At 42.8% G+C, this 24,937-nt stretch overlaps 1 protein-coding gene across 16 annotated transcripts in view; it reads right to left on the reverse strand.

Moving 5' to 3' along the window:
• Nucleotides 1-983: 983 nt before the first annotated feature.
• The window catches only part of FOXP1 (forkhead box P1), a 341,534-nt gene continuing 317,580 nt past the window's right edge, over nt 984-24,937 (reverse strand). For 15 of the 16 annotated variants that reach the window (XM_048957784.1, XM_048957785.1, XM_048957787.1 and 12 more), the window contains 7 exons: nt 22,883-23,084; nt 22,696-22,775; nt 21,952-22,053; nt 17,539-17,660; nt 15,467-15,536; nt 11,867-12,033; nt 984-6,020 (listed from right to left, as the gene is read on the reverse strand). In XM_048957784.1, coding sequence (XP_048813741.1) covers nt 5,876-6,020; nt 11,867-12,033; nt 15,467-15,536; nt 17,539-17,660; nt 21,952-22,053; nt 22,696-22,775; nt 22,883-23,084 — 888 coding nt within the window. In that variant the 3' untranslated portion in view covers nt 984-5,875. The remainder of the gene's footprint in view (nt 6,021-11,866; nt 12,034-15,466; nt 15,537-17,538; nt 17,661-21,951; nt 22,054-22,695; nt 22,776-22,882; nt 23,085-24,937) is intronic. The other variant, XM_048957795.1, reaches the window with a different exon arrangement.

The raw sequence follows: 24,937 nt of genomic DNA on the forward strand, positions 1-24,937 counted from the left end.
ATCAATGCAATTTTGAGACATGTTGTAATGAGTGTGCAAGATTTTCCCCCTCCCCCCCCAAGAAAAAGAAAAAAAAAAAAGCAGTTATCTGGTATAATTTTATGATAGAATATTTTTATAAAATCATTTGTACTAATTTAAGCATTTATCATTATATGCAAAAAGATTTCTTGATGAGAATATTATAGACGGTGCATGTTTTTGACATTAGCATTTTATTTGGATGACTAATCTTGCAGATGTGAAATTTTAATGAATTATTCATGAAAAAATCCCTCCTCTGAAATTCTGGTTTACTGCTAATGCTAGTTATTAAACATTTTATTTTTCTTTATAAAACTTGACGAAGAAAATAAAAGTGTACTTAAAAAAAAAAAAAAAAAAAAGGTGGGTTTTTCCTCTCCAAGTTTGTCTCAGGTGACAGCATAACTCGGAACGTTGTTCTCATGGTGGTGTGGACTGAGATCCATCTTGCAGCCCGTTCTGTGTACATACAGCACCTGCCAAGCCCTTCCTGCTGAAGCCAGGAGGAACCGTCCAGTCCAGCTCCCATTAAGGAACTGCACTGGGGAGGATTTGCAAGATTAGGACCCAAACCCTTTTTTTGCGCTTCCACCTTTGAAGTTGAGCCCATCGAGAAGGCAAACACCCCCAGCTGCCCAGGAACCAAACAGGCAAACTCCGATGGACTTGCTTGGATAGCAGATGAGTTCTTGCAGATGACGGCATCCTCCTCAGATCCAGCGCTCAATGAGCTCCCTGTCCAGCCAGGAATCTACAGCTAAAAGCTTGCAACTCAGCGTGGTTGGGGAGGCCCCAGGGGTGCGATGGACTGCGTGTTGGATGGGCAGGGACAGGGTGAGGGGTGAGCAGGCCTCCATAGGGTCTGCTGTGGGGCTGCTGGGGATGTGACACGGAGCCGGGAGGGAGGAGAAACAAACCAAAACCAAAACCAAAAAAAACTTAGGACATGGCAACTTGCATTACCAGTGTGAACAACCAGCATTTTTATTGCATTTGAGAATGCTATAATGTCAGTAATTAGTACTGACTACACAACATTTTTTATTGTCTGTATCAACAGACATGGAATGATGGAATTACAGTTGATGTAAGGAATGAGTTTCTTTTATGCCTTATCAAAAGAAAAAAAAAAAAATCTTGTTACTGGCAGCACATACACACGAAGCACCATGCTAACAGTCTGGACTGTACCATTTTCATCAAGGCTTATGGGTAGAAGATAGTTGGTTACCTGTTCTGGGTCCGTTAAAATGCAGTCATGACTGCAAGTTCACCTCGCAAGACTAGAATACTAAATTGCTTCTGAAACATCTAAAAACTCAATCTGAGTTCATTAACAAAAGGTACCAAAGGATTTCAAAAGAGTTTAAACGCTTTTTTTTTTTTTCTTTTTTTTTTTTTTTCCATGCTATAATGAGCGTGAGAATATTGGCAATCTGAAAACTACAATAGTTCAAAATTATTTTTAAAAACTTTATATATATATATATTTATGTATGTATATATATAAAATATCTAATGATCTGCAATATTTGTAGGATGAGAACCCCCGCCCCGGTCTCTCCCTGAAGTCGGGGCTCCAGAATTGGGGCATTCCAGGAACTCTTGCCGGACTCTTGCGAGTGAGAATCAAAAAAAGGTCCTCTTTTGTGGTCACTTATTCTACATAAGCCTTGATTTTTTTCATTTCACTTCTAGTCGAATGCAGAAACCTAACAGGTTTTACATTTACAAACTTGGTTTTGTGGACAAGGAAGGCTTTGACTCTCATTCCTGACAGCGATTTACCTGATACATGGTACTACTTTCATAATGTACGCTTTTCTTTGAGAAAAAAAACATGTAACAAATTGTCTTTACATCTTGGCACCTTGTAAAGTTTTTTTGTTTGTTTTTATACAAAAAGTTCAATAGTTTGACACTCCCCCGTTATTCATCACTACTTCACTGATAAACTTTGAAAGTGTGACCCTGGAACTCATCATGCAAAATATTTACTGCAGCAGGAGAAAAACTTTTTTTTTCCTTTTTTTTTTTTTTTTTTTTTTTTTTAATGATTTTTTTTTTTTTTTAACCTTTCAAATATATGAACTTTGTTGGAGACAGCCAGAAAAGGCAGTGGTAAGATAACAGAAGGGGTGGGAAAGTATCAAAACAAACAAACCCAAAACGAAATAAACCAAAAAACAGCTTCAACACAAAAACTGTACAAAAATGCTTCGATCCATGATAACAAGAGAGAGGAAAAAAAAAAAAATCTGTCAACTATGTTACAATTTAAAAGCTGGAAAAAAAAAAAAAAAAGTCAGGGATTTTCTCCCACATGTCAGCAAATGTCATCCAATATTCTTAAAGCAAGGATAACTAAATAAAATACATGTGCAGCGTATTCTGCAATTCCATTACATACAGTAGTTTTTTTTTTTTTTCAAAGCTATTTTTTTTTTTAGTATAGTTAATATAAAGCAGTTGCACAAAAAGCAAAAGGTGTTTTGACAAACAGGTCTGCATTTATTCCTTTTGAGGAACAGTATCTAAAAAAAAAGGACCTCGCCACCTTTTCCACCCTCCCCACCCCCCAAGACAAAGGCTCACACAGACACAGTGGGATATATATGTACAACATAGGAAACCCCTCCCTAAAGAAGCAACCGTATATCCAAAGGGATACAGAATCGGAACTGTAAAAATCATAGTGAAGTTTGCTCGATGTAAAGCCTGAGATTTTCAGTTGGTTCTTCTGCAAGGCTGCGACACCTGCCAGATAGGTTAAAATCTAATTTTTTATTCCTTTTTTTTTTCGTTTTTTTTTTTTTTCTTTTTTTTTTTTTTAATATTTTTGCTACAGTCTTTAGACTAAGCATGCAAGACATACAACTAAGTGCAACTGAGTGAAATGTATTTTTTATTTACTCATTCCCTAACAGTTCGGACTGAGGTATGCGTACTAACAGTTTCTCATGCTGTTATCTTTACTCATGTCTAGCTACACATGCTGAGAATGAACTAATCTACCGGATTTTTGTCCCCTTCTGAATACCCAACTAACCAGCAAACCACTCAGTTTAGAAGGACAGGGCTCAATTCTCGCCATCCCTGTCTGGCTACCGCCGGCACGGCACGAAGCTGCCTGGAGATAATTTAAAGAAAAATAAATGTTTCAAATGACCACAGACTGCCCTTTTTTTTTTTTCTTTTCTTTTCTTTTGTTTTTTTTTTTTTTTCCCCCCATTTCTCTCTTTTTTTTTCTTTTTTTTTTTTTTCCTTTTTCTTTTTTCCTAACAGAAAGCAGAGCTGAGTTTTATAAAAGTAACTGCCAATAAAATTTCTTGTACCAAAGCTTATGAGTGGACAGGAGTGTTCTTTCTTTATGAAAAATGCTGACCGAAAACTAAACAAAACTGAGCAAATTTGCCAAGATCAACCAAAATGAAAGCAGTCATCCTAGCACGATCCCGAAACAGAAGTGGCACACAATCTGTAGAACCAAAGACCAAATTAGTTATTATTATTATTTTTTCTTTTCAAAACTAGAAATACTATGATGTGGTCCAGTTAAATTGTGGGAGCTTTTCTGTTCTCTTCTGCATTTTATTAAACTGTCTCCTTTATCTGATACCCTAATTCTCTGCAAAATAACTGCGTCTTCGCTTTCTCAGCTCCCATCCCTAGCGTCCCCAGTAACACTGTTTCCTGGTTTTAGCCTCAAAAGCTCTCCTCCCTTCCTCTTTACAGAATTTCATTTTGGTCACTGTAAAGAACTACAAATAAAAAGTAACAACTTTGGTTCAGACATCTACTTGGCCTTCTAAATGTTCTAGAATAAAGGAGCAGTTTCCCTCTCAGGTTAGCAATAGCCCACAGCTTGTCATTTCCCTCTAAATTCTTCAACCTCCTTTGATCAACAATAAGAGGATATTTGGCTTCACAAGATAAAGCATATAACAGAGAACATAATTTACCTTTGTGTAATATCTTTGGTAATTTTAGGAAAAAAAAAAAAAAAAAGGTACAAAGAAGAATATAAATTAAGCTCTGAAAGGCTTTTTGAAATAATAAAAAAGCTACAGTCCTACATAAATTAATGAGTGACGGAAAAGTGGTTGCAGAACGAAAACGTTTAGGTGTTTGGTGACCAAGGTTTACTGACCTATAGCAACAAATTCTGCATATCATGTTTGCCTTGAAGAGCATCGCCAGTCGTGCCTAACAAGCCCCGGTGCGAATTCTCTCCTGTATTCCCCGTTTCCTACGGTGAGGTTTCCATACTGGCTGGTGTAATATTGCATAACAATCGTAACCGCAGTACTGGATTTGCACAGTTGAAATTAACACTTCAGCATTAGTGGGGCTCTGTCCTTATTAACTCCCGTAACAAGTTCAATCTGAAATCTAATTTGTATTCAAACAGATTAATGCCACCAAGCAATCCTGAACTGATGTTTAACCGTGAAACATCACCACGTACAATAACAATTTAATGAAGTCATCTTTCCAACCACTATTTGCCAATGCAAATGCAAAAAGAAAAAAAAAAGTCATAATAAATGTATAGGTGCCCATCTCAGTAATCTTAGATATTCCAGAAAGATTTGTTGACCCATTAAAACTCGTGTTAAACAACCGAGAGCCTGCCACTGTACTATCCATCCTCTAATAAAAGTGAATTCTGTTGGTGCTGCATACATTTCTTTGTGCTGTTCCATTTTGTGGCATTTGCTAATATTCACCATTGCTGCCAAAAAAGAAATCTCAAAATAAAAACCAACCCAAAACGACAACAACAAAAAAATACTGCTTTGCGGAATGAATCTGTGTTGCTTCCTACAGTGTTTCTATGTTCATCTGCCATTCATTCTCATTCTTGCAGTACTTCGTTTCTCTCTCTCCGTTGGACAACCCTTCCACATGTATAGTGCAGCATTTGGGACCTCTTCAAAAAACAACAAGAAAAATAGAGACACCGAAATGGAATGTTTTCCACAGCTAAAGAAAACATGGTGGCATCTGAAGGAAACTGGAATGAATGACAGAAAAAACTACAAACAATTCAATGACATTCAGCTTCGTATAATAAAAACACCTATTAACATTCATCACAAAGTACAGAAAACGTTGAAGCCTCCGAGAGGCCCTGGGCCCAGATGAGGCCTGAGGTCAGAACTTAAAATGGTAGAGGAGAAGTGGGGCGGGGGAATAAAAGCAATACATTAAAAAGTTTGGGATAATTTTTTCTTTTTAACCCCTCCCCGATAGACACGCTCACACGCACACACACATATCCACACACGTGCACACACAGGCCTTCCCCATCCCAAATGGAAGCAAAACAAAAAACAAAACAAAACAAAAAAAAAAACAAAAAACCCGAAAAAACAACAAAATGGAGTAAAGGCAGTGATAATCAACATGCAGTACTGTGCAAATATGTTGTCCATTGGAATCCTTAAAATCTGGGCAAAGACTTGATCTGCAGTTCTGGTGTACATGCTCAGTTTGATGTCCTCAAGTGTCCAAAATTGGCAGGACCTGCAGTCCACAGTTGGCTGCTAAATGTAAGTGAATCAGTTTAGCAAATTTACAACACTGACGTTGACTGTAAGAGAGGAAAATCCCAAGTACCAAACAAGTCCATCCAATGCACAGAGTACAAATTCCTTTTTTCAACAAAAAGTAGAAAAATCAAAAATACTCCCAAATGGGATACTTGATGGCACTAAGAGTTAACATATTTCATAGTTGTCAAAGCGGACTGAGAATCCTCCAGACTGTACAACAATGGAGAGATTTCACAGCTAGGTTTGACGTGTTCTTCCCATCTTCATTCTCAGGATGATGACGTCAGACATACTCATTCTATGTCCTCATTTACAGGTTCGTCTTCATAATCTCTGTCGTGATCAAAATCTGGACTGTGGTTGGCTGTTGTCACTAAGGAGAGCGGGCCTTCATTTTCATCTGGATCTAGCGGTTCTTCTTTGACATGCACGGGGTGCCTGGAAAAACAAAAACACGGTCACTCAACGAGCTGCTCGCTCCAACACGGCTCTGACAGCTCGGGGGGCTGGGCAGCAACGCGGGGCGGCTTGGGCCCTCGGAGCTGCAGGGCGCTGAGGAGCAGAGCCTGAACGTGCAGCCGGGCTGCGAAGGCTGCACTCCGCCACTCAGCCTCCCGGGGGAAACGGGAGGAGCACCTCGATGGGCCCTCAGTCTCGGCATCGAGAGAAAGTGCTCTCAGCTGACACGTTAAGTTGATGAATACAATCTTTGGATAAATAAGCGGAATAAGCACCCGAAAAGCAAAGGAGCGGGCTGCCGGTCCGCCAAGCCGGCGGAGGTTGGGCTAATCACTGCACTGTGTGTGCGGCGTCGCTCGTTAACATGCAGAACCTGTGAGACAACTCTCCAGAGGACGACCCCAAGTGAGGTTCTATCATTAATCAACTTCAAGCAAACACAGCAAAGAGACACCATGATACATGCTTTAAACTCCAAATTAATGCATATTTTTACAAACTGTCAATAAGGGAAGAAAAGCCCTGCCAGGAAACACAAACAGAGAGGAAAAGGCTCGCTCAACACAACAATATGATAAGAAAGCACAGTCCTAATGAGAATAATAACACTGTCAGCTGTAAACAAGGCAGAACATGATCCCCAGCTCACGGTGGGCACAAGGATGTACTAAAGAGATGAGATCTGCCAAATTTCTCATTATGGCACAGCACATGAATAACCCGCAGGGGAACGGGGCTTGGTCATTCAAAACGGGTATGATAACAATTGAAAAATGTTGTTCGTAAATCATATTTACAACAAATCCTATACAAATACAAATTACCTTTTCTTTTTGTGTTCGGCAGCTTTTGAAATGTAAAATAGCCATGTGAGTCAATAGTGTCTTGTTGGTGGGACTTTATAGGAAAGTAGGATTTTATTGACATTACCAAGTATTAATAATGCGACACAGCAATGGAGACCCTGTTTGCTTCCTAAATAATTGATGTTGTAGGCAATCCCTTAAAATAAAGTGTTAATGAGTTCAAGTCCCACTCTGTCTCTCATTGAGTTGATATCCACCTCCTAGAGTCCTGTTCTTTTTTTTTCCAGGCAGGCTAATTTAACCCTTTCACAAGTCAACTACTTGAAAACATCTGAGTGCAAACACCCCCTGTAAGAACTTTTCTTTCCTTGCACGCTCTGCCTTAAAATGATTTAAAATAGCTGTATTTTATTGCATGCTTTGTGTAGATAGAATGGCAGTACTTTCTGTACTCGGCTGCACTGACAGGCAGGAAGAATAAATTGTGGAACAGAGAAATGTACTCTGCACCTAGCACACAAGCCAAAGGTAACTCTGCCTGTTTCAGGAGACCAGAGAGAACCAGCTGTTTGTCTGTACTGTGCTCAAAGCACCCTATTTATTTAATTCAGTTGGGGACGGATCTAACTTGCTGACTACACGTATCTCTAATGTGAGATATGAATGTCTCACATATAAGATTTATAACTTTTTAGTATTTGTGACTATGATATTTTTCCAAAGGCTGCAACAAAATTTAGGATTTCCCAGATCATATCATAAGTATACAGGGGACAGTGGTAAGTGTAAAGACTCAGTATAATGCTAGTATGCAAGATGCAAATGAAAGAAATGAGCAACTTCAAGGAGACTGATTTTCCCAGGATTATCACCCATAATAGTTGCTACAAACCTGGTTTTTTATTTGCATATTTCAACTTCCTGAGTGCTGAAAGGGCTAGGTCAATATTTAGGTATTAACTGCACCTTCCTGCCCACCCAACCAAAAGAAGGGTTGCTACTGCATCTGTGCACACATACCTTCTTCCTTCCAGTTTACAAATACATGTTCTATCACCAGCTCTTGTGCCAATTTCAGAAAAAGAAGGGGAAAAAATGAGGAGGAAGAGACAATTTCAGTCTTGGGGGCTAAGCGCAGGAAGAGCTACCAGTGCTGCACATACAGCATCTTGCTTGCAGTTGCCAAGGTGGACAAGTGCTGAGTGTCCCAGCAGCTCATGGCTGCACAAACGTGAAACCATGCTGATTAGCTGCAACTAGAAAAACTTCCATTATGAATGGCCTGTGGGGCCCTCGCTTGGGAGAAATAGGGGAATGAAAAACAGGAGAAATAGGGAAAGAATGGCGATGCGCACAGACGGATGAAGTGAGCGCTACTCGGCCTTTATGGCAGGGACCTCTTTTACTGCTGTTTTAATTTACATCATGTTTGCTGCCCTTCTGGTATTGATGTTACTGCCATGCTTGTTTTTGCAATAATGGGCAATTATTATTTTTGGAAATGCAGACCAAACATTTTCCAAGGTAAGAGCAGAATGCGTTCCTCACAATGGACACAGGGGCCATATCTTGGTCTCCCATCACAACCTCCCACCTGCTGGGTAGGAACAAATGGGCACCACCAGATATGGCCGGTGACCGCTGTGCTTACAAGAACCCGAAATTCTGGGAAAGCTCCTTGAAAGGCCTCTGAACCTTTCCACAGCAAACTCTGACCACCTTCTGGTTTTGTTATGAAAGCAGGTGAAACCAGGTGGTTCTAACTGAGTTTTTCTTTGAGGTTTGGTTCGGCTCCCAGAAGTCAAAAGCAAAACTTAAGGACTGAAAAGCAAAGTGAGCAAAGAACTTATGCTGCTCGACCCTGAGCGAGACAAGGCAGAGGGGCCCACAAAGCCATGGGGCACGGCCACAATGTCCTCCTCCAGGGCTCACATGTTGGACAGACATCAGACAGTGAGCCTGGAAGGATTCCATCCCCCAAATTAAGAGGGTGATCTGGGTAATGCAACCCCCCTGGGAGGGATTTGCATGGAATACAAAAATAATTCATCTCCTTGCGTCCTCTGTCAGTTGTAACCACAAAGTGGCATGCGAGGAAGAGACCTGATCGAATCCAGGATTTTGCTCAAACGTTTCAGAGCAACTTGACAACATTCTGTTAAAGTAAGCTCAAAGGCAAAGGGAGATTTTCACATCTTTCAAGTATGTCTGAATCTCTATTTACCACCTCCTTACTAAGGGGGAAGAGAAACTATTACCTCTAAACTACAAAAAAGGTAAATGCTGGGCTAGGCAAAAAACAACCAAAAACCCCCCCAAAAAAACAAAAAAAAAAGAAAGGAGGGAAAAGAAAGAAAAATAAAAAAAGAAAGGGTTTCCTATTTCTTTTTTGTATCAGCAGCATTTCAGCCCATTCCTTTTAAGTAGATGGCTAAGACTCCAGAAGGGGTTAACAATAAATAACCTTGCTGAACACTGATTCCCCTTCTTTTCACATCTGAGTAATTCTTTTGTTTGTCCACTCTGGGAACAGAGGAGTTTTTAATAAAGCTGACTGTTGTTTAAAGCCACTGAGTTCTGGTGGTGCACACAGCATGGAGTAGTTTGCTTTGTGGCTACCTTTGGAGCATATCAGGATGAAAGTGTTATGTCCCCAAGCTGTAATTATGCGACTACTTTCTAGTGTTTCAAAAGGAGGGAGAGGGGAAAAAAAAAACACAACCTAGCTGTGGTTCAATGTGTCATAAAAAGGAAACGAATGAGTGGTAATAAGACTTCAGCTAAAGTGTTAGACTTCTTAGCTGTCATGTTAACAAGGTCCTCTAAACCTTACAATAAAGTTTAAAGCTTGATTTATTTTAATATACTGAAATTGTTTAAAAAATCATTTGCATTGGGACAAGGCAATCTGCACTGAGAAAAAGACTGGAAACGTCGCTACCAAAGCACACTCACTGACAGTCAGGGGTTGCACAGCTTCTGGAAATCCCCTGTTGACTCTGGATTTTATTTACTAAACAGGGCAAACTTGAGGCATTTGAATGGTGCTCTGGCTTTAGATCCCTTCCTACTACTTAGAAACACCATTTTAATGGGCAAGCTCACAGACTGGGATTGGAACATCACCTCGCCACGTTTTACTTAAGCAAAAAGAAATGTTCAGCAGAGAACACATATATTATCAATTCTGAGAAAATGAAAACACTCAGGAAACAATCATTTCCATATTACAACAGAAAATTGGATTTTCTGGTGAATAATGAAAATGAGGCATCCCTCCCCCCCTCCTCCTCTCTCTCCAGTATTTGTTCGGTGCCCCTCACCTTGGTATCAATGTGCTAAGAGATGATTATTAAGTGCAACAAAGGCCACGGCTATGCACAGTTCTGGAAAATGTCCTAGCCTGCTTCAACTCGGTTACTTCCCCCCCTCACAGTCTCTTCAAAGACAACGAAACCTTAGGTGGAACGAGAAGTGCACGAACTTCGCTAGCCTTGAACTCACAAAAAATAATTACTTGGATTAACGCAACATCAGAAACATTTGTCCCTGTCTGTTAGGCCAGGAGAAACCCTCGGGAGAAGCCTCATTTCTGGAGAAAACCCACGTCCCTGTGCTCCTCCTCCACTCCGGCCCTGCGTGGTCACGGGCAGAGGATAACAAACTGTGACTCAAAGTGCCTCAAGATGAATCTGCTTCTGATCGACGGGAAGCATGTCACGTAATGCGACTTTGGGAGAGATAATTAATACTGCACAAACAACCACTGGAAAAGCTAAACAGATGATTTGAATGTTTTGAAGTAAATGGTAAAAGACAATGTTTAAAATTAATTATTAATTAAAAATGAATGTTGCCATCTTTAAAGATGTTTTTTTTCAAAGCACATTGTGCGCTGATTTAAAATGCTGCGATATCAAAGCACCCAGAGCTTCAGATTCCTCCGTGCCCCCCTCCCCTCTGACAACACATTATGCAGGTGGGAAACTTTTTTGCCATTAAATGCTAATTAGTTTCACAACTAATTACTACAGTGGTATTAGGTTAATGTTTTCTACTTTTTGATTTAGACTTACTTTTGTAAATCCCTTATTCAAATTACTTTGAAGTGAAAGACGACAAATTAGTTCTCTTTTTAATGTGTAATGTGAGCTGTGGCGAGGCAGCCAGTAATTCTGCGGCCCATTCTAACGAACCAGCAGCGGGATGGCAGTGGGCTCCTGAGCACAGCTACTCGCACAGGTAGTCGAGGTACTTTTTCACATTTGAGAACTGCAAGACGTATAAACTCTGGCTCCCTTGCCAGCTGCCAATTATCCGGTATGCAATCTGAGGGGAGGGGGGAATTTACAGCTTTGCAAACTCACTCCATCACCCCATAAATACTGAGCACACCCATAGGGGCATCACACCCTTCCTGCCTTACCCTTTCCTGCACGAGCTGCTGCCCTGGTGCCATTCACGTTGAGCAGGGACAGCAATCCCCCATTACTTCATGCGGTTATATATGCACTCATTATACTGCCGTCTGTTGCTATAATGCTCCTATTAATTTTCCTTTTGATATTTTAAGAGCAATCTATAAATCATGCAGACCTTCACGTGTGCCATCATTAATGCTGAGCGAGACTGTTGTGCATCAAGTGTTTGTCAAACCTGCCCAACAGGCCCATTTCCCAGCCCGGCCCCACGGGCACGCTTGCCGTGTGCTCCGAAGGGGAGGGAAGCACCAGTCCTTCCTCTGAGAAACGCAGTTGCCTAAGAGGTATAGCAACCCCACGGCCCAAGGTTTAAAGAAGGGAATTACAAATGAGTTAACAATTTTACAGTCCCATGTGCTTGTCAGACCGGATTGTGCTGATTCCTTTATGTGAAAGTTGGTAAATGGCCCTTTTATGTTCTCCTTAGCCAAAGCACCTCCCAGATGGACTTGTGCTGCTCACACCAAGAACCTCCACAGTCACACTCCAGCAGATAAGACAACGCCTCCACCGGCGCGTGCGGCTGTGCCATACTCACATTGCTTGCATAGGGGAACGTCCTGGACTACTGTCACTCCCATTACTGTTCGTATGCTCCATTGCACCATTAAGCTCTTCCCTCATCACGTTGGCTAGGTTGCCCAGAGTGGGATTTCCCATGGAAGCAGTAGTGTATAGAGGTATACTGTTCTCAGCCATTGAAGCCTGCCAAGGACACAAACAAACATATGAAGAGCCATGACTAACGTTCTTATGCACTGCACAACACGCTCACTTATTCCAAAACATTCTCCACATTTACATTATTCGCAATTACCAGTTTTTTAAATATTGTGCTTTCTGATAGGTATTACACTGATTCCACCAAGGGAAATTTAACATAATTTACATCTGGGTTTATGCATTCATAGCTGCACTGGCTTGTGAGTGGAAATGAAGCTTTCCATTCCCTGTTTGGAATTACACCTCCTGGAAAAATAAAATGTGCTTTTCCTATTTTCATTTCACAAAATTATGATTGGGGCTTTGGGTTGGCTCTTTTTTTTTTCTTTCTTTGGTGGCTTAGGTCTGGCTTTTGGCTTTGTTTTTAATGAAGGTTAATGAGGAAAAAAATTGGAACTCGCTCGGCTGGTAACTCCTTCCTACCAGCACAGGCAGGCACACAGCAGGATGACAACGCTACCGAGCCTGATTTTCTTGTGCAGCCTGCACTGATGTACCCGAGAGCCGAACCAGTCCATGTGAAATTGTCAGTCCTGCCCTGTCACTGGAAAAGTGGGAATCTGATGAATTCTGACAAATCTTCCCCCACTCTTTCTAAGCATCAACAACCCAGCTTTCCACCCCGCTACTGCAGATGTGACCGTTTCGCTGAGGTTTTTCACCCTTCTAAAGAAGCACCAGACAGAGGCACACCGCAGTTCACTTTCTAAATGGAAATCTTTGTACAAAGAGAATGAACTGTTAAATATTTTCCTTCTGATTCCCACCGCTCTGCCTGCTAATATTTACTGTATGTCAGGATTAGCTCATGCTGGCAGCACAGCCCCATGCCCAGCCAGGCACTGCGGGAGCCCCAAGGAGCCCAGCGCTATGCGGGGCCGTGTGTGTGGGGAGGGCAGCAGGCCTTAGGGGTTGTGGTGCTGAGGGAACTCAAAGGACATTTCACCACTTCACCGAGCCACATCCAGATAACATCATCTGCTGCCTTCTGACAGCGTCAGCACCAGGACCACAGATGCTGGCTCGGCTGTGCTCAACCCATGCTGGGGGGAGGTCAGCTGGCTGTAGAGTCAAAAAATCCATCTGACTGCGGGTCTGCGTGATGCAAACCTGCCCACAGGAGGGGATTCACACACTCTCCCCACTGAACGTTGACCTCCTCTCCTAATTCATGGGACCAAGCTCCATGCTCACCACCATCCAGGCCAGCAGAGCTGTTCCCATACATGGGGGCTGAGGGATGGCCAGCTCTGCCTGCAGCATCTTTGGGGGCATGGCCCCTTTTATTCCTCCTTATGTTGACCTCTCCATGTGCAGCCCTATGTGTCACACATGATTACAAAAGCTATTCTAACAGGGAGGATTATTTTTATCTTCTTGATTCAACAACCGGCAAACTCATTGTGATGAGGGGATGCAAAGAATGGTTCACATTTCCTGCACTTGGCAAAATAATGACTTAAGTTCTTCACCAACAGTGAAGACAACTTGTAATTGCAGTAAAGCAGTTTCTTGGGGGAGAGGTGGGACACGAGGAGTACATGCTATGATCACAGTGGTGAGGGGGTGGTTTGGGGAGCACAAAAGCTCTCGACAACCTGCTGGGAAAAGGCAGTGCTGGTGAGAGCTGTGTGCCCTTGCCTTGCACAGCCGTGAGGGAAAGCAGATGGAGGAGATGTCAGAGGGGTGGTTCTGCCGCCCCACAGGGAAAGAAAGAAACATATGGGAAGGCGACTGCAGCAGGAGGTCAGTGTGCACTGAGGTCCCATGATGCAGCTCTGCTCAAGATGCCCTGTACCACAAGCATCCCAGGGGATCCAGTTTCCCGGTATACCCAGTAGAGAGGAACCCACTGATCTGTTTAAAACCCAAAGGAGGATCTGTCTGAGTGCAATGAATAGCATGATTTCTCATCCCTGCTTATTTTTTTTTTTTATAGGGGACATGCAAGCAGGAAGAAACCTGGCCCAGGCTCTTCTCTCCGTGAGTCGAGTTCCTACCATGCTATGTGAGGCCATGGGCACGTGCCTCTGCCAGGGAAGGTGGGGAAGGGAGGCAGTTTGGAGGTTTATCACAGAAGAATGGATGGAGATGACGACAACGACACGTGTTTGAGAAATAAAACATGAACAGTTCCGTATGATAAGCATATTAATTGAAATTAGTCACATAGTTAACAACGTGAAGAAATGCAGGATCATTTCATTTTTTGCCTTTCAGCCTCATGAATGTAAAATGTGCTTGTAATCTTAATACTATTCAAGAGACAAAGCAGTCTTTAAAAATCACACTTCACAAGACTCAAGGGAAAATAAGTTACTAATGAATGGTATTTACAGTTGCTTCATTTAAACATGCCTTCATTTGCTTTTCAGAAGTTACTGCATAAACTCCGATCGCGAGAAGAAACGCAGAACATCACTTTTCTCCTAATAATCTGCTTCCTGGTTTGGAAAAGAGAAGTCTGCTAAAGCTTCTACAGAAGGCGGTGGCCCAAGCAAACATCCATGGCCACCAGTGAGCTGCTGGAGAAGTGACCCTCAACACACACACACAGAGGGGACACAACCATAGGTGGTGCTGCATCCTGGCTGCATTTCCATGGTATGGATGGGGGTTGGACTGCAGCACAAACACAACAGCCTGCAAATCCAGGGCACAGTAACGTGTCTGTGCCTCTGGTTCAGTCGCTGAGTCCTGACATTACCTGAGGTTGTTGAGATGGACTCGAGAATTTGTAGAGACAAAAAAAAAAAAGCAAACCTCATCAACAGTACATGAAAAAGGGTCTGGAGAAGCACACGCCTTCGGGGTGCCGGTTATTAACAGTGCACCAAACACTAAGTGCATTTCTACACTGTGAAAAACAATATTTTTGTCTTACAGTCGTTGAAACCAACACAAATTCCCATTTTTTTTTTCTATAGGAATTGCAACGTTTTTTATTTTTTTATTTTTTTAACAACAACAGGAAGATATGCAAAAATAGCCCTTAAAAGAAAAGGGGGAAAAATGATCTGCTTTCTCTTTAAAACCATGAACAATAGAAGGTCACGTGGCACAGTATCCTATCATTCAGCACATTAATAGCTGTGCTAGAGTAATTACACTTGTGGTATTTTTGCCTCAAGTGAAATTCTGAAATAAGAGGATGGAAATTATGATACTGCTGATAAATATTAATAAGTGAACTTTTAATTTTTTTGCCACAATATTCAAAATGCTAAGCATCTAGCTAATGCTGAAGCAGCCTGATATGTGTTTGCCTCCAGGGACTATGATGCTTTATGCACTTAAGAAAAAAGTTTAACGGAATTAAAATTTAATATCTAATTAGAGCAAGGCTAATATATTTTGAAATGAGTGGGGAAGACACACGCCTCTGTTGCATATTTGCTACAGTCATTAATCTTACCTGTAAAGCAGCATTGAGAGGTGTGCAGTAGGTGTGGCTGGTCTGTATGTTTTTAATAAGAGAAGGGTTACTGCATAAGAAAAACATAAAAAGGAGAGTTAAATGCAACCAACCTCTATGCGAACATTTCAAGCATGTAACGCTTCCTCCCACACCAGAAAACTAGTGCTCAGACTGTTTTTCCACACAAGTTCTCTTTCATTTCCCTTTTTCTTTAAAGAAAATATCAGAGTTTTTGCCTACAGTTAACATATTTGCCTTTACTAAATAAGGAATATCATCATACTGTGACGTTACCTCACCATGTGCTCTGCTACCCTGTGTCAGTAGCACATCTAGGGATCTCTGCTCATTTTAGTGCGTTCAGGAGAAATTTTGCAATATTCAGCGTTTCTGGGAGCCAGTTACCACGTAAAGGCCCATCGTAAGGAGGTACGACCAAAAGCAGCATGGAATACTTAAATACTGTGCACGGCACATGGTTCTCAAAGTCACTGGCAGCAGAATTCCTTGCAACTCAATGGGGGACCGTGACAAGAGTGGATTTTGAGCCACATTATTTCCTGATGGGGAAAGGGCTGGCACTGCCCGCACTCCTGCCCCAAACAGTTTGGGACATGGGGAAAGAGGGAAGGTGGCACGGAGGCAAACCAGCTGGTCCTGCTGCTCTGCAGCCAAGTGGTGGGGAGCACACTGCCCTAAGGGCCATTCTAATAACAGTTCTGATGTGCTATCTCAGACTCTTGCTTTAGTCATCTTAAGTTTAAATAAGGAGGTGGATTTGAGCAAAATGTATGGCAAGCTTATCCACTCTTCAGTGGGCATTAAAAATAGGGAAGTAGAGAAAAACCTACTAAGTGCCAGTGCAAAACATCTCCAGTAAGTTTTACACTCATTGGGCTTTTTTCTTTTTTCATATGAGAGTAAGGCATGGTGAGAGAAGTCATAACAGAGCCTCTCCCACAGGGACCGGCAAGGATCAGCTGTCCTGGAGAGATGGCCTTCAAGGAAAGGTCAAACAAAATTGCTTCAGGAACCCCAGGAATATTTGTGTGTGGTTGTTGCAGGCACAGGATGCACTGCTGTTTGTAATCGTTACAGATGGTCTCACTGCACTCCTTTTTTTTAAATGTTAATCCATTAAAGTGTTGCAAACCCAGGCATACAATTGAAAGCAAAGGGAAATATCAGAATTCAAACTTATCTGAAGCCCCTCCTGGCATATATCTGTCTTCCTGACAGATCTACAGCAGCATATCTGCATTAGTGTGGATCATTATTTTAGGTTACGTAGCGCTATAAACCAGTGCTATAACAAACATGTCAAAGTAGAGTTATTATTATAGGCATTTGGATTATCAGAGTAGGACACACAAAATACACACATAACAACTAAAACTTTTGCTCCTTTAGCAGCAAAGGTGATGTCACTATTTCGTGAAATGCAAGTCTACATGAGATGGGTAAATCATGCAAAGCAAAGCAACAGCAGAAAAAAAAATTAAAGCAAGTAAAAGCTCTTACTGTGCAACAAGCTCGCCAAAGTTTTCATCAGGGCAGTATTTTCGAGGACGGCCTCGTTGAATATGACGGCCACGTTTAAACTCTTCATCATCAACAGTCCAAAAGGACCCAAACTCATCCTCTACTCTGATAAAGCACTTATGCAGTGAGAGGTTGGTGCGAATGGCACCCTGGGACAAGAGCAGCAGCAAAGGAGATGAAGTGGAAACAAAGGGACACGGGATCGGGGACAGAACAGACATCAAATACAGGGAAAAGGAAAAAGAAAATAAAATGCAATAAGCATAAGCAAATGGTTTGTGAGGGTTAATATGCATTGCCACCTAAAAGCTACTAGCATGTGATGCAACAAACACCAAGCAAGCAGGGTCAGGGTACTGGTGGGCATACAAACAGTAGTGATGAGATGTTTGTCTTGGTTTCCCTTAACTGAAACAATGCGAAACCACCTGTGGTTGGTCTAACACCAGCTAGCAGCCAAAAGCCTCTACGTTAAACTGTAAGCATGATCCAAGCTAGGCTAAGAAGTTCAAACATGGTGGACATACCCACTGATCTTTTGTGGCCTTCGTTTTTGGAACTCTTGTTCATCCACTGTCCATACTGCCCCTTTAACGTTTTCTACTCGCACAAAACACTTGTGAAGACTAAGATTATGACGCACTGCATTCTGCAGCAAGAGAATACATTCAAAAACTTTCTATGAGAAAATGCTCATCATTGTCCAAGAACAGCAGCACAGTCAGCTTGACAGCCCTCATTTTGCAATGTCAACCCCTCTCCCCGCACCCCAGCTCTTTACATCTTATTTTGCAAAGTTAATATAAATATAAAAGCTTCAACCCAAGATTACAAAAATCAGCTCATTCTTATCAATTACCCACAGTACAAATGAGAACAGCCATCATTTTATAAACACGCACGTTGTATAATATGGCACATTTCATACACAACGCAAGAGGAACATTGCATTGAAATTTTCAAAACAAATACATAAGCTTCTCCTCTCCTGGAAAAGAAAGCACTGTGAAAGAACAGAAAGGATTTCATGTGAGTGTGGACGGCTCAATGGAGCGGGGAGGCACTGGGGCTGCTGCTCCTGTGGTTCCCCACAGCTGGGTTAATGGCAATCAGGTGCTGAGCTCCTGCCCCATCGGCGGCACAGAGCAGGGCTCGGCAGCACCCCGCTGGCCGCCACGGCCCCAGCCCCTGCCTCTGCTGTGTGCTCTTATATGGAAGTTGGCTCCCGTTCCTGGCAGACTGCTGCACGGACTGATCTGAGCTTCTGCCAAGTGCAAACACGAGGAGGGCTCTCTGAAACAAAGTGATAATATCCCTGCAGCTCATCACCCGGAGGGACCCTGGCGCTCCTAGGCTCTGTGCTTGGGTGTGAGCTGTGGTTCGGAGGATGAGCCCGGCATAACTTGCAGTGCAGTCAGACCTTCCCCTCAGGTGGCCACGATGAGACACCTCGCTGCTTCACGGCAAGCGGGGGCTCTGCTCTCTCTGCTTCCCATACTGCTCACACGGAGTGCCATGCTACATTCCACAGCGTGGGTTTCCCCAGTGCAAAGCTGCTCCAGTTGGTACACAGAGCTCATCTCCAGTACCACCGAGAGGAGCTTGGAAAGCAGGGAGAGCAGAAGAAGCCATTTGCTGAGAATATGCAGGCGAACAAACTCCATCCATCATCACTGGCACCACTGATTTAGTCAATCTGGTTGACTCGTTAGCAGGCACAATGCCAGCCAAACACATGGCCTGGGTCTAGGCAACCAAGAGACCACACTTTTTTCCCTCCTGTCATCGTCATCTTTTTTTTTTTTTTTTTTTTTTTTTAATGAACATCGGGTCTGGATGGTGAAAGTGAGCTCTAATCATGAATGTCTAAATCACTGTGCAAACAAAGGGTATGGAGAGTGCATTTGTCATGTAAATTAAGCAGCAGTGGTGTGTGTGCTTGCAAGGGAAAGGCTAAGAAGAGTCTTTTGCTACTTTTCCATGTCCCTGCAATCACTAGCACTGTCCCTGATCCATGGGAGCTTTCAGCAGATACTTGGCAGCAAGCTCATCTCCTCTGGCTGCAGGTGCCCGATCCCACAGGCACGGGGATGGCCTGGCTCTGTGGCAAACTGTGCACTTCAGCTCTTCCGTGGGTATCCATTTGTCATTCTTCCTGCTCTTTGTTCTCCTTTTTTTTAATGACTCTTCTCCTTCCTCTCCCGGTTTTCATTAGTTTGTCAAGTTCTGGCAACCCCCCTGATTGGGAGGTGGAGCAGAACACTGCGAACGCCCCACACCTTACGGGTGGAAAGCAGCGAGCTCAGCAGCCGCCGGTGGAGCAGAGCTCGGTATGAGCGCAACCTGACACAGGGCTGCCGGCCCACATCTGGGTAACTCAGGCAGTTTCCTGTGAAAATGGGAACGCTGTCAAGTCTGGAGCAAAATGTAAGAATAATAATGCTATTTCCCACAGTGAAAGCTGATCTCCCAGTTAATACGGCAGTTGATCAAATGCATACAGCAGAGTTCCGTGAAGTGAGTCCTCGGAGTTTGTAAACAGTCTCCAAATACACAGCTGAGCAGAAATCTCTGTGTTCTTTAAACATATCTAATGCTGGAGAAATCTTTTACAGACCGCTATGTGACTTGCCATCGAGGGCTGGGGCTGCCGGATCAGGCTCTTGCTGAAGATACTGAGACAAACACACTGGGTATTTGGGATGTCCACAAAGCACTGCCCTCACTTTCAGTTTTCAGTACGATCACTTGTTTAAGGAATTCATCACAAAAAAAACCATTGTTTTGTTCTCAGTGCCTCTGGATACTTGCTATCTAGCAGTTTTATTCATGTTTCAGAGCCACACCTGCAGCCTGTGCCTCATGGCTGCAATTCAGTGCCAGCAAATTACTCCAAAAAATAAAAGTAAACAGGCATCGCCTCTGACCTGTTAGAACCAGTTCACAGTGCTCCCATAGCAATCAGCTTAACACAAAAATTAGGAGCTATTATTCTAAGATTATATATTTACCTTGGTAAAAATATTTGTACGCAAGCCACTTTTGTAGAAAAATTACCCTGAACATACTTGAATGTAGGAAATGAAAGGGTTTGTAATTTTCGTAACTGCTCAAGCTCCACTGCAGTGCATTTTGGGGAAGAGGTTCATTTTTTCAAGGTTGTTATTCCTGTGCTCATCTGTGGTTTTGAAACAGGTCTCCAGGAAGCCTGCCCACACCAAACCCTGACCTAAACTTTAGGAAAACTGACTCGAATGCCCGCTATACATTAGCTGAAGGTGAGCTCAAATCAGCACATATGTATTCAAATTATTCTGATTCTGCAATTAGACCCTTGCGCTCATTCTGCGCCCCGTGGGCTTCCCGTCATGCTAAGCCAGAGCTGCATTTTCATCCCCGCTGTTCCTGAAGGCTGGCATGAATCTGAGTAGCTCAAAAATTGCATTCCTTGCATGGAAGCCAGAAGTTGAAGTGAACCTTTCCTTCCCAGGCTGTGAAGCAGGATGTGGGCTCCTGGATAGGGTCAGGGTGTCCACGATTGGTCTCTGCACAGACCTGCTGTGCTCTTCTGCAAGCCCAAGGGTCTCCAGCTCAGCCTCTCTCCTCCTCTGTACAAGCACACTGTTAGTGCACGTGGCTCCTGGGACTTGATTTTAAGTGATACGCAAGGCTAATTCCTAACATTAGCCTTGCAGGCTGCCAAGATTGCCTTCTTCCACTCCCTTCTCCACTTCCTTTCACCGCTGGAATTAGATAGGATTTTTGCTTTAGCACCCACACCTGCAGCTGCTGAAAAGGCCTACTGGAAGCGCTCCAGCAGCAAAAGACAGGCAGGTCTAAATGGATCTTAAATCAGGGAAAGTTAATTTCCTTTCTGGACAGTAAGGAGTCTGCAAAGTGAAACACTGCTCATGTTTTCTAACTGAAGTTGAAGAATCAAAGCAGCAATCACAGAGACTTTTCCTGAATCTAACTGTACTACTAAAACTGAACTAACTTCCAAGGACGATTTTTAGCTCCATCCTCTGATGTAATTAATTCCAAATGCAGGCTGAGACAAGAAAAATAGAAAGAGCAAATGAAACAGCAAGTATGGAACACATTCATGCTACCTGGTCATTTGAAGTCTGAGAGCAACAGAGCTGTCTAGATGGAGAGCAGCTCAAACTACTGGGACGCAATTTTTACTGCAATACAAGATCCTTTGCTTTGATTCATTAATTAGTAATGATACCAGCTTAAGAAGCCAGTCTGGCTGTTGTAATGCTACGTACGAGAGAAAGAGCGGCCCCAAAATACAAGTAACTCCCAAGATCTTTTATCCAACAACATCAGAGATGGTTACGGTAGAAAACTGAAGTGCCAAATATATCAATGTTTAGTTCTGTTGAACGGATTTCTTATGCTAAGGCTTGCTTCTTACACAGTATGTTCAGTGAGCTGCTGCTGTGTGACTAAAATGTAGAGGTTTGTAAAATATCTGTGTATGTAGTTGAGAGTCAACTGATTGAGGAAAGGAATCCATTTATCTACTGATCCTAGGGGAAAAAAATCAGTTGCTGTGATTACAGCCTGCATAACTAAGAAGACAAACAGCATATCCTCCACCGACACAATAACATTACCTCTTTCTTTTTTTAATACATTCCAGCTGACGGGCTTGAGTTTCACTGCTAGCAGCAACCACACAGAGGAACTCGTGGCATAATCACAGAACATAAAAGCCAATAATGGGGGATTCAATTAGTGGTTTTCAAAGGCAGAGGAGTTTTTCTGCCAAATATCAAATTGTTCCTGCAGATAAGGCACCCAGCGCGTGTCACAACTGCCGATCTACATTTTCATGTCCACACGTCGTTACAATTTGTTATGTCATCAGCAGCGTCTATTCTGTACATGTCAGATATCAAAGGCAAGAGGCACACAGGGCTAAGGCTTACCTTCCACGTCGCCGCGTTGCGCCTGAAGTAAGCAAACATTCGCGTGAACCAGTTGTAGATTTCATTTAGTGTTAGCTGTTTTTCTGGAGATTCGAGGATGGCCTTGTGAAGCAAATCAATGGCAACATCAGTTGTGAGCAAGTCAGTACAAAATACACTCAGAGTTTTACTTGGACCAATACAAAAAGAATGAAAGAACGAAGGAATGAGAAAATAAGAGAAGGGATTTGGAGCAAAAATCCGAAGGAAGGTTTTCACAATATGAACTAAGATTAATGGCTGTATTTAACAGTTCAATGGCAAAATTCAAAATGGAATTATCTAATTGTTTTGAGTTTTTATTTCTGTTTCCTTACAGAAATATTAATTTATTAGTCATTCATAAAGCAGAATCAAAGAGAAATGCAAAACATTTCACTAGCTGATTAAAGCTCAGTAATTATTTAGAGCTCAGATTAATTCTAGGGATCAGAGATTACTGTAGCTTGTGATAATTGACTTGCCATCTTTAAACAGGCTCATTTTCACTGTTGTGTGAAATGAATTTCCTAATAATCACATCGTATTGTAATACTTAATCAAAAGCAATTATGTTATATATTGCAGTTCTAAAAACCCTTATAGTAAAGGTTTGAGCATTTGAGCATGCTTACATACCAAAGGTTTGAAAATCTATTTAATCCAGAGCGCGCACATATAGGGAGACTTTGTCTAATCCGAATGCCTGTGTTTGGCTCCACTCACCTGCCTAATTAAAGATGCATACGTGAACGGTGGTCTAACTTCTGCGTTCTTATAAAATTCTTGGTTCTGGGCAATATCTGCTAAATAAAGAGCAGTTGTTCTGTTATCATCACAGCCCGTGGCTGCGGGTGTAGGCAGCAGAAAGCTGCCGGGCTGGGAAGGGCCCGTATCAGCAACACCGCTTTACCTGAAGAAATGGGGACGTTGTATTTATCCGAGTACCGCCTCCGGATGGGCCCGACGTTGTGCATGCTCGTGGTAGTGATGACCGACGGTCCCTGCGTGACGGGAGTGATGGGTGCAGTCGGGGTGGTGGGAGTATGAGGTAAGCTCTGTGGAGAAGCCTCGGACGCTGTCTTGGAAAGCGTGACGCTGGACACCAGATTGAGCTGCGGAGGGAAAGGACGAAGGCTGCATTACAAAGGGCGACTGTGGCTAATTAAGGGTGGTGGGGGAAATTCTCATTAACGGAACGACCCTCCACTCAGAGGCAACGCAGCTCGAGTGCTCGCTTCAGCTCCAAGTGCTGTTGTAGCATCTCCATTAGCAAACGGAAATAAATATGTACACTTCCAGATAGATGGATTTTATAAAATGAACAAGGCATCCTGCTGCCAGAACTACACATAGTGGATTTGCATCCGAACCTTAAAAGATCTTACAGAGAGCGCCATCATCTTGGTATTTTATTGTAGTTCCGCTGTTTCACGATTTCAACCCCACACCCCTTATTTCCATGCTATCATTATGCACGGCTTCTGATCAGTCTTCTTGGACATTTCACTGAAGGCATCAGGCTAAGAATAAAAAGCCAGATTTTCATAGGGACATAGTAGGGAGAAACGCAATCTCTCTCTTCAGCATTTGGGATTGCTTTTTTTCCCCTTCCCCTCCTGTTCATCCATTTTAAAAGCAAAGCCCTGCGTAGGTTAACTCTGGAATAATTTAATTAATCACACCGCATGAAATATTGCAGCCACTCAGCCCAGCACAAGTGGCAACATTCTGCTCTCCCTTGACGGGAGGCACAGTGTTACCTGCACAAGCAGCTGAATGCCTCTGGGACTGTGCATCCAACCCAAACAGAGCCCAACCACTTTCAGCACCCAGCCATACCCATCCCGCTGCCCTGCAATGTCCTCTGAAAAACGATGCTCCCTTACAGTAGGTTGCTCCTGCTGGAGTACTTTAAACAAACAACCCCATCTCTTAACGACATCAGAAAAAATGAGGGAGAGGAGGGCTCTTTGACTACTTCCACATTTCCTTCCCTTAGGCACTTTCGTGAATAATACTGCTGAAATCTTGACCCCATTGAAGTCAGTAGCAAAATTCCTACTGAATTTAACAGGGCCAGAATTTTATAACTTTTGTTCTGATTAAAATTCCTTTTGGCTGGACATTAAAGCTTTTCAGATGAAGGCGAGGCACACAATTCAGATATGCCCCCAAACATCTCATGTTTATCCATAAGACTCTGTATTAATTTTCCTCGTGTGAAAGTAACCAGATAAGAAAACTCCTATTAGCATCCCTCGTCTGAGTTAACAGCCAGAAATACTGCTGCTCCTTTATCAAAACAACAGGATTTATCCCAAACAAAGGTAACGGAAAACAAAGGGCTCTCGTGTCACAGAAATGACACCAAGACAAAAAGCTGATTGCCCACAGGAAGGGCACAGCAGAGAGACAGATAAATAGCACCGGTTTTTCAATAAATTGTCCCTGTTTTTTGAGCAACTCTGCCTGCATTAAAGCCCCGCCACAAAATCCTCACGCAGCCAAGTGCTGCTGCCTGCAGCCCTGCATGCTGCTCAGGTACTGCAGGCAACCCATTCCCTGTGTGCCCTGTGCCCACACGGGAACCATTCAGCAGCTCATGGTGAGGCCACAGAAGGAGGAACCCAACAAGGAGATGACGAGGGTGCTCAAATGCAGGCAGTGATTCCCAGAGCATCCTGCCATGAACACTGAGCCTGTGGTGCCGCTGCCACCTCTGCTTGTTGACTGGCGTGATTTAAGGCCACTGATTAGGGACACGCTCATTGTAATGTCTCCCTGTTATCCATCTATCCATCTATTACATATGATAAAAGGACCAGTGATGATAATAATAGTACAACTGACAGGTCTCACCATGAAATTAAATCTTCTGTATTTTATCTCAGTTTCTAAATGGACATTTTAACAGTCCAATAACTGCGAGCAAATCTGCATCAATTTTAAGTGCCCGTCTCTGGCA

The sequence above is a fragment of the Lagopus muta genome, chromosome 11, assembly GCF_023343835.1.
Source record: "Lagopus muta isolate bLagMut1 chromosome 11, bLagMut1 primary, whole genome shotgun sequence".
Taxonomy (NCBI): domain Eukaryota; kingdom Metazoa; phylum Chordata; class Aves; order Galliformes; family Phasianidae; genus Lagopus; species Lagopus muta.